This window comes from Gallus gallus, chromosome 5, assembly GCF_016699485.2.
Source record: "Gallus gallus isolate bGalGal1 chromosome 5, bGalGal1.mat.broiler.GRCg7b, whole genome shotgun sequence".
Classification (NCBI taxonomy): Eukaryota; Metazoa; Chordata; class Aves; order Galliformes; family Phasianidae; genus Gallus; species Gallus gallus.
In genome coordinates, this window is record NC_052536.1 from 902,379 (window position 1) to 919,846 (window position 17,468).

The 17,468-nt window shown below is 47.3% G+C and overlaps 1 protein-coding gene across 8 annotated transcripts in view; it reads right to left on the reverse strand.

Moving 5' to 3' along the window:
* C15orf52 (C15orf52 homolog) overlaps positions 1-17,468 on the reverse strand; it is a 43,200-nt gene that overhangs the window by 5,841 nt on the left and 19,891 nt on the right. For 4 of the 8 annotated variants that reach the window (XM_015286272.4, XM_004941295.5, XM_046942188.1 and 1 more), the window contains 7 exons: positions 14,579-14,653; positions 11,803-11,987; positions 10,387-10,448; positions 9,828-9,881; positions 9,276-9,372; positions 2,983-3,040; positions 1,835-2,634 (listed from right to left, as the gene is read on the reverse strand). In XM_015286272.4, the coding sequence (XP_015141758.2) occupies positions 1,867-2,634; positions 2,983-3,040; positions 9,276-9,372; positions 9,828-9,881; positions 10,387-10,448; positions 11,803-11,987; positions 14,579-14,653 (1,299 nt within the window). In that variant the 3' untranslated portion in view covers positions 1,835-1,866. Of the gene's footprint in view, positions 1-1,834; positions 2,635-2,982; positions 3,041-9,275; positions 9,373-9,827; positions 9,882-10,386; positions 10,449-11,802; positions 11,988-14,578; positions 14,654-17,468 lie in introns of those variants that run through there. The other 4 variants (XM_040701510.2, XM_015286273.4, XM_040701512.2 and 1 more) reach the window with 3 other exon arrangements.

Consider the following 17,468-nt stretch of genomic DNA (forward strand, 5'->3'; position numbering starts at 1 on the left):
TGAAGAGGTGACAGTGATGCCCCAGAACATCACTAAGAACAAACAGCCAAGCTGTCTCCATGAGGGCTGTGATCTTTGTTCCTATGAGTGCTACACACACCATCCGCTGCCCACTGCCACCTTGCAGTCCCCCCACACCACGTTTGCCTTCAGGATTCTCAGTAGCTATCACTGGGATGATCCCCTGGCATTGCTATGCTTGGTGTTTTCCAAGCAATAAATAATTTCAGAGAGCAATCTTCTCTCAGGTTCCAGCTTAACCAAATGGATGCACGAGTGCTTGAGTGCAAACACCAGCTTAAGTCACCTCGAAGACTTCTCGAAGGCATAAGGCTCTGTTTATAATTAAGCCTGCCTTAATAACTTAACTGAAGAGTGATGGAGTAAAGAACTGTGCTGAAGTGACTCAGGGCCCCATTACGAAGCCATGGGAATCTCCACTGCATTGCTTGGATGAAAATGGACCGCTCTAATTTATTGTTCCCTCTTAGCTGGTGTCTAATTAATGACTACATTTATCACTGGGGATAATTTTAATTCCTCCTTCCTCTACTTTTAGGGGTGTTTCTGGTAGATTGGAGGGGCATAGCCTGGGCAGTGTACTATGTGCATCCAGGTCTCAGCTTTCTCTTAAATACTGCTGGAATTAATTGTCCTCACTTAAAAGAGTTTTAGTTCCAGTACAGAACCAGCTCCTGCTAGTTCTTGGTGTTTTGTCCTTTTTAAGCAGCTGCAGTGCTTGTGCTTCTCCATGCCTTTTGTATAGAACTGGATCGCAGCGGAAGTCTTTTTGTTAGCAGCTTAACCGCTTCATCTCTAAGCCCCTTTGTGCCTCTGGGATGAATATTAAACCAAACCAGCTCACAAGCTGCTGGTTAGGTGTCTGAAGAACAGCCTGCTGGAATGAGGGGAAGGCGTTTGGTGGGGCAATCTGCCCGCCTCCCTCTGGGTAGCTGATTGCCTGGAGTGCTCACTTAGGAATATTGCTGCTGCTTCTCTTCCTACAGGATAGTGAGATACGGCCTCACCTGGTGGCAGGATTGCATCCTGACTTATTGGGCTGATGTAGCACATGTGGGTATCACACCTTGGTCTGTGACATTGCCTGGGAAGAACATATTTGGCAAAGGTAATTGCCAGAGAGTCCCTGCTCTCCTTCTTCATCCCTTCTCCCTAATTTCCACCTTTGTTTTGGCTTTTCCTGTTCTGCATTTGCCCTTCTGGAAAAAAACTTCTTTGCTTGAATAAAACCCGGAGCTTTGCTATGTAACCAGCTCTGTTTTTTCCCCTTTCTGTTTGGTTCATAAGCCTTTGCGACAGGAACCATCTCATCCTGCCTTACACAGCATTGCTGCCAGATACACAGAATTCAAGGTTTAACATTCACAGAGCTTAGCAATCACAGAATCCCATCTGAAGTCAAGCTTTTTCAAACTACTGCTCACAAGACGGGCCTCTATAGGTATGTGTTTTGGGAACAGGATCACGTTAACCTCTAGTTGTTATGCTTTTATTCTCACTTTTCTGAGATTATCCCTTTCCAGGAATAGGTTCAGTTTGTGCCCTAACTCATGCTTGTCACCAGCCAGGCTGAGCAGCCCAGTTTTCTGTACAGATTTTTCTGTCTGAATTCCCACTGTTTTTGCATCCATACCAAGGCAGGTCTTTGTGATGCACAGATTTAGACTGAGGGATCCGTATCACAGTTAATGAATACTTCTGAATAGCTATCTGATGTGTTGCCTCTGTGGCCACGGAAAACAGAGCTGTGAACCTGTACTATGGCTGTGTTACAGGGTAACAAACACCATAATGAGTGGGGTCAGGAACTCACCTTCCATCTCAGGCAAACTGATGCATTATTTGCTAGTCGAGAGTGTCCCTGCTGTCCTTGTCCTTGCCATCCTCAGGCTGGTCCCCTTCCCTGGACTGTAGTTTTGCCATATCCTGCTCAGGAACAACAGTCTCGTTAGAGTTGTCTTTCTTTGTGGGCAAAGGCTCTCCTGTGTTTTTAATGTCTTCAGCATCTTCAGCTCCTTTCAGAGCAAGTGTTTGTCCCGCAGGGGCAGTGTTTTGGGCCACTTCCTCCCCTCTTTTTCCCACCAGCTGTCCTTGATCTGCATCCAGTCTGTCTCCTGCATCTGTGTCCAGCTTTCCTCCATGGCTGTTTGAAGAGTCCTCAGTAGATTCCTGTTCAGAAGCTGTCTTTTTCTCTAAGCCACCTCCATCTAAATCAGCTCCCACGGGCAATAACAAGGTCTCCTCACTGCCGTGCTTAGTGGCTTGCACAGCACTTGGAAGGCCACTTTGTGAAGCACTGCTATTTGTGCTCTCCTTTTCCTGGGGGATATCAGCAGAGCCAGGCTTCCTGTTGCCATCTTCCTCACTATGTTCCTTACTTGCCTTGGGCCTCGGCTCCAAGTCACCTGTGCTGGCCTCAGAGACCTCCTTGCTGAGCCCCTTCACTCTTCTCCGTTCCTCCTTCTGGCCGTTGTGGGCAGGCCAGGCCTTCCCACCTCGCCTCCCATGCTCTTGAAGGCTTGGTGCTTTCACCTTCTCCTCCAACTCAGCTGTGCAGTTCTCTTCCACTACCTCTTCACCTTTGCTTTTCTGCTTGTCTGTACCAAGGTTCCTCTTAAAAAAACAAACAAACAAACAAACAAAAAACAACACAATGGAGGATATATTTATTTCAGCTTATTAAAATATGGTATTCCTTGTCTATGATGGTTCCTGACACATGAGAATAAATTTGCTGAGGCCATTAAAAGAAACAAAAGGATGCAGGTGAAGCAGACTAAGTGGGAGTTGTTATACTGACAGAGAGTCAATGCTTTCACGTCCTGCCACCTGGAGAGTGCTGTCAAGGGATACATTTACCCCATAGCACAGTGATCTCCCCTCTCCATACTGGCTGACAACCTTCCTGATGGTGCATGTTTTGAGTAAACTCGACAGCCCGCCTTGAACTGATGAACTCACCTGGCTGTCAGGATCATCCTTCAGGAAAGACGTGTCCTCACCTTCTTTTGCATCCCATCTGTCAAGAAAAAAGAAAAAAAAAAAAAAAAAAGACAAGATTTAGGCTTTCAGGTTCTCAAATGAAAAAGCTGCTTTTCCTGCCAGATGCCTGGGCAGGAATTTCTACCAGCGCCATCCATTCCTTGTCTGAGCCCCATCTCCAAGTAATAAGAGATAAAAGTGGTCAACGTAAGTGGTCCAGTTCCTTTCCTGGCACCTGCAAAGCACTCAGCCTGTTCAGAGACACTCATCTGAGACCACTAAATCTTGATGAACTGCTTATTATAATTCTAAATGTAATGAAAACATAAAATCCAATTGCCAGAACAGACAGTTGTCATTAGACTAACAAGATATACGGTCTGTTTGTGCTGATGTCTGCCACAGCCTGGTCCTGCTTCCCTGGTGGTGCCCACACATTCCAGATTTCTGCAATGGCAGACACAGAGGCAGACAGTGCAGGATAAAATCTCATTGAAATAGCTGGAGAAACTGGAGGTAAGGACACGTGCAAGGCTGCAAGAATGGCTGTAAGAGTCAGACCGAACTCAGCTAATCCAGGCCCTCTTGCCCTCCCAGCATCACTGGCAGATGCTTGGGGTAGAGTTTGAAAAGGGGGCAGATGTACTTAATCCCTCCCCAGAACCCTGCCCAGCTTCCAGAAACGTGCAGCTCTGCGATTTCCTGAGCCTGAGACACTATCTGTGTGTTGAGTCATGCTCTGCACAGCCTCTTCCAAAGGCTTGTGTAAGTGCATTTTGGCCCCATACTAAATTTGCAGCAGCTACAACATCCTGTGCCAAAGAGGGCAACAGCTCAGCCAAAGGCTGCATGGAGAAGTGTTTTCTTTTGCTTGTTGGAGTTCGCTTGGGTACACGTGGATGTGCATTTGCCCATGTAGAACTACTGGTCAGGGCAGGTCTTGTAATCCTTCACCTCTTGTATGTGTGAGTTGAGTCACAAGTGCACAACATAAATGTATATATGTATACATTTCTCCCTGCCACATACGCTTACAAGCACTTGTGCAAAGGTGTGTGAGGTTTAACTCTCTAGACAGATTATGCTGAACTCACTGGCCTCTTCAGCAGGCAAACCTGGGCCAAAAAATGACAACGTACATTGAGGTGACTGCATTTGGGCATTTCCAGAGCCAAATGTGCACAGTTACAGTGATCACATGCCCTTGTGAAACTTGTGTGGGAATTTCCATCAAAGGTTCTGCTGTACAATCACATTGAACTACTCCACGCTCTCTGTACAGCTAGCAAAGCCCCTTGGACAGCTGTGAGCTGCATTTGCAAGCACCTCAAGGCTCTCACAGGGTGTAGAGCTGAGGATGGTGTCTTTAATAAGCTTGGATCAGTCTGATAAGGCTTGGAGACAGCTGTGACCCAGCACGCAGAGCACAGCCTGTGAGGTCTTGTCCAGAACTCAAGGTAAGTCTTTGCCACTGGGTGTCTCTGCCTCATTCTGCTCTGTCTACTCAGCCGCTGTGTCTCCTGCAAGGCCAGTCCAGACCAGGTCACCACCACAGGTCTCAATATAGCCAGAACAAACCAGACACCGATTTTGAAATAATCATCTCTGCCTGATGTGTTCCTCCTCCCCATCATCACCACTAACACACCAGAATGTGTTACTGATCACTGACACCCAACAAAAATACTCAGTGCATTCCCTAGCATGCTGATGTTATTCATGACAGGTGATCCACACAGGAGCTCAACTACAGTTCTTGGCTGGAAGTCATGAATCACAGAATCATTTGAGTTGGAAAGGACCTTTAAAGGTTGTCCAGACCAACTCCCCTGCATTGAACAGGGACACCTACAGATCAATCAGGCTGTTCAGAGCCCTGTCCAGCCTGACCTTGAATGTCTCCAGGGACAGGGCATCCACAAAATGCTCCAAATAGATCTTACCACTGCTGTTGGGTTGCTTGAACTTGAATGGGAAGAAAGTCTGTGAGTGATAAAAGGCAGATCCAAACGAAGGTAAGGAATATGCAGCACCCCAAAGGCACTTTGGACCTTTCTGGAATGAGAGGAAAGGCTTGAGGAATGGCTTTTCCCAAAAAGAAGTAGGAGAGCAAAGGATGCTCTTCCAGCTTCAAAGATACGATTACATGGACAGACAGGACCTCTTCTAGATCAACAGAGAACGCAGAAGCAGCAGTGGACAGGAGGTAAGAAAAATGAAGTCCAGGAGGTGAGATGGGTGGGCAGAAGAAAAGCTATCCTGAAGTTATTCAGGCAGGATGGAGCAATTAGTGCTGAAGGAGGCGGCCATACTGCAGCAGACAAATGTTTGGCTTCCTCATTTTCCAAGGTCCACAGATGAACACAAGGACTTTAGGGCATGACTCCATGTTCCTACTCATCTCAGCAGTGCTTAAGATACTTCTCTGTAGTTAAAAATGAACCATGGCTTTCCATCCTGGTAGCTGATATGTATGGAGTACTGAAACAGCAAACAAGAATGAAAAAAGTCAATCAAGAGACCTTCTAGCCCAGTTTCTAATGGACAATGTTCATGGAGGGGTACGATGAAATTATTTCACTGGTAAATAAAGCAAGAAAAAAGAAAAAGTAATGTCTCTTTGAAGACAACAATACATAAGATTTTATAATTTCACCAGCAAGACAATTTAGGCATCTACACAGGATTCTAGCACCAGCCATGCCGGGGATTTAAAGTTTTTAATGGGTATGAATAACATCTCGACTAAATCCAGCAACCCTACAGTGGTTAGATGCACTAAAATGCCTCCAAGCCTCTGCACCGGGGGCAAAGATATACTGAAAACCCACACTTGCCCAATTTGTTGTGAAAAAATTAACAGGCTGTGCAATTCCATGGCTCAAGAGACCTTTAGTCAGCTGGGTGCACTGCATAAACCTGCTAAAGGCAGTGGTTTGAGGAAAGCAAGGGGATAATACTGTCCTGTTACATAATTAAAACTCCTATTAAGTAATTAAAGGTGCTGATGCCCGTGTAGAACACTACAGTTTGAAATGATGTTATCTGTCCTAGCTGTTGGCAGAGGCAGGCTGCCTTCAATGACCTACGCAAGCACTGGAGCAGAAGAGGCAAGCAGAGACCACTGCGGGAAGAAACTCCCAACAGCTGCCAACGAGGGGCAGCTCAATGAGATGCCATCAAACAGCACTCCAAGCTGGCCACTCAGGGGCTCAGCAGCAGTCTGTACAAAATGTTAAATCTCAGCCCAATGATATTTCTTTGAATTCCTGCCATAAGACAGCTAGCCAAGGCATTCCTTCTGAGCATGGTGTTCAGAATGCAGCACAGAAGGAAAAAGAAACATCTCAAGAGCCTGTTATGATTTCTGGAAACCAGTCAGCATCTTCTGACACAGGCATACTTTGGGGTGTAAGTCAGCCTTTGCTGAAGAGGAGGAGATGAAGACAGTGGTCTGACCTTCCCCAGAGTCTGACTGAGGTAGAGATGGAACCAGAGGCAGGACCTGAGTGTAGCCCTCTGACCCGCAGATCATTATGTGATCCATCTATCTGCTCTGTCTATAAAAGGGAAGCAAGGAACTCTTCGTCCATTCCAAGGAGCCACTGAAAATCCACACTGCTCTTTCATTTAACGTACTCCCAGCACACATTTAACCAGCTATATGCTTCGAACTGTACAACTAAACATCCACGGAGCAGAACACAATGACTTATATCAGTATTAAACTCTAAGATTAAACACTGGAAACGCAGGAGGCTTATCTTATCACCATATTCTTCCAACACCGTCCCGTTTTCTGAGGCCTTTCCTTATATTACGCTTCTTATGAGCAACATCATGATCTTTGCAATGAGTGTAACTCACATTCCCAGCAAATACTGGCAGGGAAATCACAATGTTCTGTGTGACTTCTTCCAGCCCTTGGGAGTGCTGAGTGTGTCTCCCACAGTGAGACAGGATCTACTCTGCAGCTATGAGTTGTCCTATGAACCTTTGTCAATGCAGAAGGCAGAGGTGCATTTATTTTGAAGGAACAGATGGATCCAAGTCCAAACAAAAAGTGTCGCAGGAAACAGTGTGCTCTGATTAGCCTGGAGTACACTGGGACAGTAGATAACAACTGATCCAGTTAAGTTCACTGTAGTTGAAGTAATTATTAAGCATTTGTCACAAATTTCAGCAGCAAACCTCAGAATCACACTTGATCCTGAGGGTAGTTGTGAGGGTCTGGGAGTTGTTTTGGCCCTAGCGTGTTGGCATGCTCAACCAGGGCAGAACTGTGTGCAGTCAGTGCATCTTTCGTGGTCTTGAAAGCAACACTCAGCCTGCAGTTGGAAACACTGTAGGGTATTCACAGAAAATAACAACAGAGTGAATCTACAGGCATGCCCATCTTGCACATCCTCTGGGAACTGCTGCAATTCCCTAGTCTGCAGTCAGTGGCTGGGGTAGAGGGAGCTTGAGAAGAGCTCACCAGCCTTTCTTTCCAAACCAAATGGAGCTGAAGAACAGAGGGAAGCTGAATGAAACTTGCCAACAAAGCTAACCTCATTATTTGCATGTTGACGATACTACTCTTTATCATTTTATCATAATTAAGTTAATTTTTGAGAAGTCTAACAGGCCTTAGGAAGGCAGAAGACAACACATCTTTATGCTGTAAAAGTATGAGGGCTGATCTGAAAGTAATGCCTCCTGTTTTATTATGTTTGCCCACGATGTCAGAGGCAGATATTGGTGGTATAGCAGTAGATGTTGAACCAGATTACGACCAGGGAACTGTGTAGGAGCTGAATATTCTTTTCAATGCGTTGGAAATGAAGATGGTGATGTAGTAATATCTCAAAGTTTGCACCAGGTGGGTCCCACGAGTGCTCATACAGAAACAGAAAGAACACCACATGCAAGTTTGTTGGGACCTCTTGAACCAATTTGAGGCTGAAGGTGACAGTTTCCTGGATCACATCATTGCCAGTGATGAGACATGGTGTCACCACTGTGAGCTGGAATCAAAACAGCACATCTACCACAAAGTCCAGATTTGGCACCTTCTGATATCCATCTGTTCAGGCCAATGGAAGATGGACTGCGTGGGCAACATTTTCCTAGCAATTATTCTGTCAGAGCAGCTGTGAAATAGTGGATCACCTCCACTGGTGCAGGTTTTTACAAGTGCAGCATGCAGGCTCTTGTTCATCATTGGTGAAAATGCATAGCTAATGGTGGTGACTGTTAAAAAATAGCATTTCATAGCTGAGAATTTGCTCTACCAAATAGTGTTATTGTGCTCTCTGTGTCTGTTTTAGTTTCCATAGAAATAAATAGGAGACATTACTTTCGGAGCTACCTGTGCACTACCCTGACAGCAGAATCCCTTGTGCACAGACCCTGCCTAGCACTCCTACTTTCAGCCAAGTAACAGAAAATAGCAGATGACCTTCAGCCAGCTAATTTATTGCGTAATGCTGTGCTTTATGCCTATAAAACACAGATCTGTTTATGCACTTGTTTAACTGTGTGGCCACAACTGACCTGAATGGTTGAAGAACTAGCAGGAAAAGCTACTGGAATGGTTTTGAGTTCAGGATAAAGCCTGGGGTATGTAATCAGCAGCTCATCCTTTTGTTGCCTGCTAAAGGGCACAGCAGTGCTGTGAAGACGATCCCTATTATTAAACTATTAGATAGTGTGGCTCAGGGAACCTGAAGATTGTACTGGAATTTAATTACAGAGAGCAGCAGGGGAAGGGACACATGGGAGTATGTGGGCAAACCTGAAAAATGCACTTACTTCTGCAGATATTCTGAAATTGCTTCAGTGAAAATTACTACATTGCTGTGTGCTGCCCACAACTGGCAGGAACAGGTCACTTCTCTAGCACATTATCAACCATAATTACTACTGGTTCAGCAGGAAACTATCTTTGGAGGCAGCTCCCCCACATCGGTGGTGCCTGGGTCAGATAATGTGTTTAAAAGACTGCTGGGGCACGTGCCAGTGCCCAAATCTGGTCCCAGAGTAACCCTAGCCTCTGTTGGCAGCCCTGCAGAGGGTTGATGCAGCGGGTCAGTACTGTGAAGATGCACCCCACAGATGCCACAAACCCCACAGAGTGAAGTCCTGCCAGACACAGTCCATGCTAATGCAGATCCATCTGAGCAGCTGCCACTGCGCAGTATCTCTGTACATCCTCAGAATCAGGCAAGGAATCGGACCTGGAAATGGACGTCACAAGCACTGGATTGTGGCACTGCTGCCAGTCTCTTTACCTTCTGGCTCTGCCTGTCAGTCTGTCCTTTCCTTTGGCTCGGCTGCTTGTTGCTTTGGGACCAGGATCGCTCACGTTCACGCTGTGCTGTCCTGCACCTAGGAGACAGGTTGTAAAGGCCATGCAAAAGTAGGCAGAACTGGCTGATGGACCACTGGCAGGGCCAACATCCTTGTATCACCGAAAGTATCCTTGGATGGAGAAGCCTTTGAAGCAGCATGCATACTACACATACATTTTCTAAAGCTATGAATACAAAATGAGAATTTAGGAATGTTTCTTCTGCATTTTTCTATTCCAAATTCCAATAATAAGCATTGATCTTATCCCTTGGGTACAGTCTGCCTTGCACTGTACTTGGGAGACTGTTCTTGTTCTTCCTTGCCACAGTGCATGGATCTTATCTCAAGGCTAGAAAAGTAGCCACATGGTGTGTCCCCAGCACACACACATCACGTCTGTGACAGTGCCCGGACAGAACTCTCCCCATGGGGCACATCAAAGGTGCTGACATTTAGTAGGGTGACAAAACTGAGTCATGTGGCTTACTCACCTCTCCCATTGGGAGGGAAGGACCTGTGCTGGAATTTCCTTGCGTTTCTTCCCCCTAAAAGGACAAAGAAAAGCGTGCACAAAGTGAGTGACAGTCTGTAATGGACAGGTAGCTGAGAGCTTGGCATTCAAATAGGGTATTGCAAGGGAAAGCTTTGTTCTGCCAGTCCATCTCCTGAGAAACAGGAGTCATGATGGACTCATGCTAGTAAAGAAGCCAGCATGTGCCACAGGGATCGGAGATGAAGTGCTCTGGAATAGGATTGCCTCTCAAACCACTGTTTGGGAAAGGAGGCAGTGGTGGGCCTCCGCACTGTGTTGTAAAAGGTTACAGAAACCATGCCACTGCTCTCCCTGGGAAGGTAAGAAGCACTAGCAACCAAATGCTCAAATCCCATCCCCTGAGCACTCTGCAAAGCAGAGAGGGCTGAGACCCCAGCACTGCACTCAGAGGCATTAGCCCAGGAAAGCAGAGTGACAGCCGTGACAGCTGTGGCACTGGGATTCGCACGATCAGCGTTCATTAGCGTCAGGACAGAATCTAGGTGTCCCTTGCCAACCTTTCTTATTGCTGGGATTATCCAAGGCTGGCTCCCCATCCTTAACAAAGTCCTCTTCAAACCTGCAGGTTAAAAACAGGCATTGTCAGACCTGACCATTCTCTTCCGGTGTGCAAAAGTGTGGGCAGGAGACCTCAAGACGACACAGGCTCCAGCCCTTCTGCACCTGCCCGCTGGCAAATATGTGCAGGTTTGTCAGCAGAAGCTGAAACTGCATGCACTAACCAGGAGAGATGAGGCTGTGAGGCAATTCTACCCCAAAGGAGAACCTCTAAAACCTCTACATCTGTACCCATATAGGTACGTTTTTAATTCTGTGAACATCCACGTAATCTTTGAGATGCCTGTAGTGTAACTGCGTGAAACCCAAACACAATTCTATGATTCTGTGATTCCCAAGCTCCTAACCACAATCTGAAGTAGCTTCAGGACTTGTCATCTCAGGTCAGACCAGTGGATTAGATTTGTTTGGTTGGTTTCTAATCCTGCTTGTTGAGTATTATGGCTTTTCTCTTAAAAATGGATATATGGGAGAACAGTAGGACTCAGAGCTGTCTTGCAAGCAATATTCAGCACCCACTGAAGTCGACCTCTGATTATTGGCATCTCACTGAAAATCTACGTATTTAGTCCTATTCTCCAACCAAAAGATTGTCCCATCCTTCTGCCCTGCGTCTTTTAAAAGCAAGCCCATGTAACGTGCCCTAACTCCAAACCCTAACAAAACCCTACCCTGCTGCAGGTGCTAAGTCATCCTGCGAAGCTCTCCAGCCAGTACAGCTCATCTGGAAAAGCACAGTTAAATGAACAGTGCTTAAAGTGGGGAAACATCAGAGCCCATTGAGAGCTCTCCCACGCTACCCAGCATTTCTCCTGTACCACGCAGGTGGTCTTTGAAGTAATCACTCCTCCCTGAGGAGGATATAAGTCTGTTTTCTCATCTTGTGACTGAAAAGGAGAAACAAGGGCTTTGAGAAAACCCTTGGACTAGCAACACAAGTTTCTCCATTCTTGTTTCAAGAAGAGCACCTGCACCCCCCCACCCCCCACCACCGGACCTGTCCTAGTGGGACTCTCCAGGTATATACTTGAGCAAGGATTCATGCTTCCCTCCCTCCCTCAGTCCTCGTCCTGGTAGGACCAATGGTAGGCAATCTTAGTCAGCACAGAATATCTCCTATCAGGGTAGAAGACAGAAAGAAAAGATGAGAATTGCTCTGGTATCTGGTCCCACTGACAGACATGAGCAGAAGAACCACAGAACGGCTCAGGTTGGAGGCAGGGATGAAAATTTAGTCAGGGAGAGGCAGATGGCAGCACGGGATTCCGTAAGCAATGAACATCTGTACAAGATCTCATCACTGGCTTTACTCAGCCTGTTGCAGACAAACCACCCCAGGACAGCGGAGGACCTACATGTGCTCTGACTTCTCCACATCCCAAGCCCGCCTCCACTCGCCCTTTGCATTCTTGTGCCGTGCCACTCGCTCGAGGTCAATCTGATCCCGCTCCCTCTTCCAGCGGATGTACTCCGAGCGTTCCCGTCCACTCAAGGGGAAACTCAGGTCTCCAGGGCATTTCTGGACTGACTTCCCACCCTCCTAGGAAGGCAAAAGAGCTTCTTGTTAATAAATTGTCTGAAACGTCCGCATTCGATTGTGACCACCAGAGATTACCGAATCAGAGAATCATTAAGGTTGGAAAAGACCTCTAAGATCACTGAGTTCAACCACCAACGCACCACCACCACGGCCACTAAACCATGTCCCTAAGTGCCACATCTACCCTTTTGTTGAACACCTCCAGAGACAGTGACTCAGCCACCCCCCAGGCAGCCTGTGCCAACGCGTCACCTCTCTTTCTGGGAAGAAATTCTTCCTAATATCCAACCTGAACCTCCCCTGGCACAACTCAAGGCCATTACCTCTTGCCCTAATGCTCACTGATATTTGGAGCAAGGTACCACCTCTGTAAAGCAATGTGCGCACAGAAGGACTCTACTTCAACCACAGCCTAAATATGCTGGTCTCATGGTTGGTAACATTTCATTGACTTTACAGATAAAAGAACTGAGGCAGAAAGAAGTCATAAAGCTTGCTCAGATCCACATTGCAAATCCATGGTCAGATCAGAGCTAGCAACCATTCCATCTCAGAGATATTCAACAGCAAGATGACTGTGTCAGTGCGTTTCTGAACAGTTGCTCCACTTTGTTCAGACCAACACGGACAGCACTATATTCCTAAGGATTAAAATCTCACCCACTAAACCCCTGAATGTTGTCATCTGGATGCATTCCTGTTGCCTTAATGAGATGGGGCTTCACTGCTATTTCCCTAAACAGAACTGCAATGTTTCTTGGATTCCTGCAATAAGTACCCTGATCTGGGGAGCAGCCACACCAGACCTAAGATTTAATTTTAGATATTCAGAACCCAACCACATACTTTCAAAGTATACTCCTGTAATTCTGTGTGCAAACGGCCACAGGATTACTTCATCCCATTTGTAATTGCAGTCACTTTAACTGCCGGCATAAATTGGCCAGTGGCTTTCACTTACTGTGTTCCTGCTCTTTTGAAGGTTTTAAAACAAATTCTTCTCCATTTTCCCTAAAAAATACTTTCTGATAAAGTCTGCTTATGGCACATAGTTAGTTCCCAGTGTGCCTGCAACATTTCCAAGTCTCTGGGAGGTTTAAGCTGATGAATCTGCCCACCTGAAGGTTTTAGGACACCTGAATCAGGGTTATGCCCTAAACTGGACGAGAGCTGCCACCATTCAAGATTTAAAGCTTAACAAAAAGATAGTTCAGAGCTGATGAAGCTCCGTGAAGCTCCAGGAAAATGCATGAAGAAGTGGGTAATCCAGCCATCAAGTTAATGGATGGGGTAGAAATAGGAGCCAACCGGCCACAGCGTGTTGTCAAGCAACGCTGTGTAGCAAATAGCTTAGTGCTGAGTCCTGGGGTGTTAATTACCAGTGGATAATTCATTACTTCATACACGTGCCCTTCTCCACATGGGAATTAACTCCTCAGTGTTGTACTGCTGATAAAAGCAGAGCAGCGGGGAAGAGTGGCTGAAAGCCCTGTTGCCAAGGAGATCTACCTGCGTGGGTCGGAGTTGAGGTGGCAGTAATCGTTGCTGTGTTCCTTAGCTGGTGGGAGCTGGGGGACCTGAGGCTGCCTCTCTGAGAATGGAAAGATGGGGTCTGCAGAAAGGCAGAGCAAAGCAAGGGCAACCACCAGTCGCTTGGTTTGGGCACAAGGCCCAGAGATGCTCTGGAGCTCCAGAGCCGGAAAAGCACAGCAGGTCCTGCCACAGCAAATGCATCCATAGATGAGAGGCATACAGGAGCTGAACAGCACACAGCTGCTGAGAGCAGGGTTCAGACTCCAAAGTCAGGGGATAATGGACGTGCCCTGAGTCATCACCTTGACTGTTAGCAAAGAGGAAGGCAAAAACTGAGGCTGATGCCCATTCTCTCCCAAGGGTGGATGCAGTGGGATCTGTGGATCCTGTCGAGAAGTGGGAGATGGTCTCGGAGCAGGGGCTTGCCTTGTCTGGGGCACAGCTATGCTTAGGTGGACTGTAAAGCTATTGTGCTGCCCTGTTCTGCTATAGGGGGCTCAGCTGGGATTAACATTTAAGAGCCCATCTGTGTTCTCTTAATGAATCCTGTTGAGGTGGGTCTATTCAATTTGTGCTCCATTAATTAAGAACATCTGCAGGCTCAGGGGAGTCAGCATGTCCTCCAGGTTTGCATTAAACAGTCGGTAGGAAGGCCTATGCTTTAATTTACCTCCATCCTACTCAGCTTCTGTTCAAGTGAGGTTCTGCAGCTAATGAGGTCTGAGACTTTCAAGCCACAGGGAGAGGAAATGATTAGGACTGTGCTTTTGCACATGGGTAAGTGTGCTTCTCTATATTCCCGCTTCTGTGCTGGGGATATAAGTAGCCATGACAAGATGTGATGAGTAAGTCCCTGCTGCTGAGGCTGGCTCTCTAGCTCCAGGTATATTAGCTGTTCAGCAAAGCACTGGAGGAGAAGAGGAATGAGCAACGGGGACCACATCAGAACGTATTGCTATTTGTTTTAATACCGAGGTCATTTACTGACAGGGAGGCATATTCTGCTGGTTCCATTTTCCAAGACAAGTGTCCCTCAGAGGACATTGGGTAGCACTCACCTTACGGCTGTGCTCACTTTCAGGGCCTCTGTCACTGTCTGATCTCCTCTTCTCCACTGCTCTCCTCTCCTCTACCTGCAAGGGCACAAACGCAGGAGTTACGTCAGGATAAAGCAAGGACTCCTGGCTGGGGGTGCGTTTGCAAACCCTCTGCTCATTGTGACGTGTAAGAGCTGCCCTAGAAAGATCAGAAAAAAGACAAGAGGTTGGTTCCTGGGATCCTGACTCAAGCTAAAATGAAAGGGGTGGGGGAAGTTGAAAAGTAAGGAATGTAAGAAGAATAGAAAGAAGAAGGGATGAATTCCTCCAGGTCACTCATTCTCCCAAGCCCTTGGGAGAGAAGTAATCTATATGGTCCTAGCTCTTCTAAAGCAGACAAAGTTTTAAGTACCCTTAAAGATTTGGGTCTGGTAGTGCTGGCACAGATGCAGCTGTGGTCCAGAGTAGGGTGGGGTCATAGTGGATCTTAGGAAAACACACTCTGCAGAGCATAAGAAAGATTTTCTAAGAATGGCCTTCTGCTCTGCTTAAACAATAGCTGGGGTGCCACTGGGAGGGCTGCTTGCCCTACATCTCACTGAGAGATGTTTCTGCTCCCATCCAGGTGCTGCAGCAGCACAGATACTGCAGCAAGGCAGCTGTCAAGTGCCACACCATTTTTCACAGCAGCCTCCCTCCTGTTTTGTAACTGTACATAGGCAGCCTTTTGCCCAGCAGAGCTGAGGCATCCTCAGATTCCCTTCCCTGCTGAACTCTGTGGGGCTGGGCTACGTGTGGGGCTGAGATTCTCATGCTGCTGTTATGCACAGCCAGGCAAAACTGAGAAACAAAGAGGGAAGTCACAGCACAAACTGCCAGATCAGCCGTTCGAGAAAGCATCAGTGCTGTGAGGGCCAACTCAGGCTGGAAACAGACTTTTAATCCAGTTATTTAGCACCCCTAGCTTTAGCCTGGCATGATAGGGCTGAGTTGGATCCCCACATCTCTACAGAGGCCCCTAAAGCAACTCATTCTGCCGTTCACACATACGCTGTGGGATCATGCAGGGAAGGAGCTGGAGTACAGGCAAACTGTCAGCAGCAGCAGGCAGGCTTTTTTGGGGGTTGTGCATGTGGGAAGTGTGACCTTATAGCCAGTGCTATAAGATGAGACACTGCGTTTATAGAGCGATTAAAACAGAAGAGACTTGGAAACTTAACTTATTTGGGGAGGTTGGCTGGGGAGCAAGGTGTAGATGGGCGTTTAGCCTGTGAAGCAGCTGTAAAAGAAATGAGCCATTTTAGAAAGCTGGAGCCCCTCTGTCCCTGGGGGAAACAGGAGGACTGGGAGAAGGGATGGGACAGAAGGAGCACTGATCACCTTGGAAACGCCAAAGACAGCTCATTGAGAAACTGAGGCAGGGACTTGCATGGGTGTGATTATTGTTTCATCTGCGTCTGCATATTTCTCGTGCAAGCTCACACAGAAAGTGATTTGCTTTGGAGCTTTTTACAATGCCTGATTGTGTCCCCAAAGACGGGAAGCGGAAAGCCGGAGCATCCGCACCGCCGGAGCGCTGAGCCAGGGTTTGTGCAGGCTGTGGGGGGAGCAGCGTGCTTCTGCCTGTCTGCAGCCCAGCACAGTTTGACTTCAGCTCTGTCTCTGCCAAGGAGAAATGAAGAGCGAGCCTTGCGTCCAGGAAACGTGCTGGAAAGTGGGCAGAGGGACAGCGCTGCAGCTCGTGAGAAGCAGGAAGACGCAGCTGCTGCGCGGCTGGCCAAGCTGGAGGCTGTCCCGTTTTGGGCACCACAAATCGTTCCGTTCCAGGGACAGTGTGCAACTCTCCATCCTTTTATACCTCCCTCCGCTCAAAGCTGGGCTGCCTTGTTCCTTAGCTGGTTTCTATTTTTGCTTCTCAAAGGACGCTGCAGAAAACAGAACCAAAAAAAAAAAATCTGGTTCACTTCTACCAGAAAAGCAGGTCTGAACTGTGCAGGTCAGAAAACACACCTAGCTTGGCTTTTGCACTGGCTCAGGAGCAGATTTCTGCATTTTTTCCACGCTGCCCCAAAGCCACTGTTGGCCTGTTATGACACACCCAGGCCACAGGGAAACAAAACATGTTTTTCTCCTCCTTCCTCTTCTCCACCCCCGAAATGATGAAATATGACAATGACATTATCGGCTCCTCGTTTAACTGTTCCTGCCCAGCAGGGGAGGAGATGTGAGGAGAAAACAAAAGCCCAAAGCAGAGAAGATTACAGTTATTTCTCCTAAGATTTATGCAAGGGTCTCTAAATTCCTCAGCCCAGGGATGGTGGAGGGGGCTTGGAGCTCAGCTCCCTGGATGGGTAGGATTTTCAAACCTAGCTCAGCACGTGAGAGGATGATTCTTTTTCCAGAATCTTTGGAAATCTGCCTCCTAACTGTGAGGTCTGCAGGGAGCTGAAGACTTCCCAGCCACCCTTCCTGCCTTTCCCTGCCTCTCATCTGCCAGTGTAAAAGCGTTTCTCCTGCAGCGGGTTTGGAGAGCAAGCACGGGGTCAGGCTCACCTGCTTCAGTCCTGAGAGCAGCTTTTGTGTTTCTTGATTACAGTCATTTTTGATACGTCATCGTGGAAAACTGGAGCTAAAAGTACAATTTAAAAGACCTGAAGCTATAACGACTGTCTATTTACTAGATGATTTTCAACCTGCTAGTTAACCATTGTGTTCCACTGGTCCTGTGCTGCTGGCTTACAGCTCTGACGTACCAACGATCCTGAAACGCTGCCAGAGCATGGAGCAGCTTTTGGGAAAACTGGGGCTAAACATCAGGCATTACCCCTGGTCCTGTGTGCAGAAAGAGCCCCAGTGTTGGCAGATTTAGGGGTACCCAGGCAGAGGTGGGAAGAGGAGCCTCAGCTGTGTG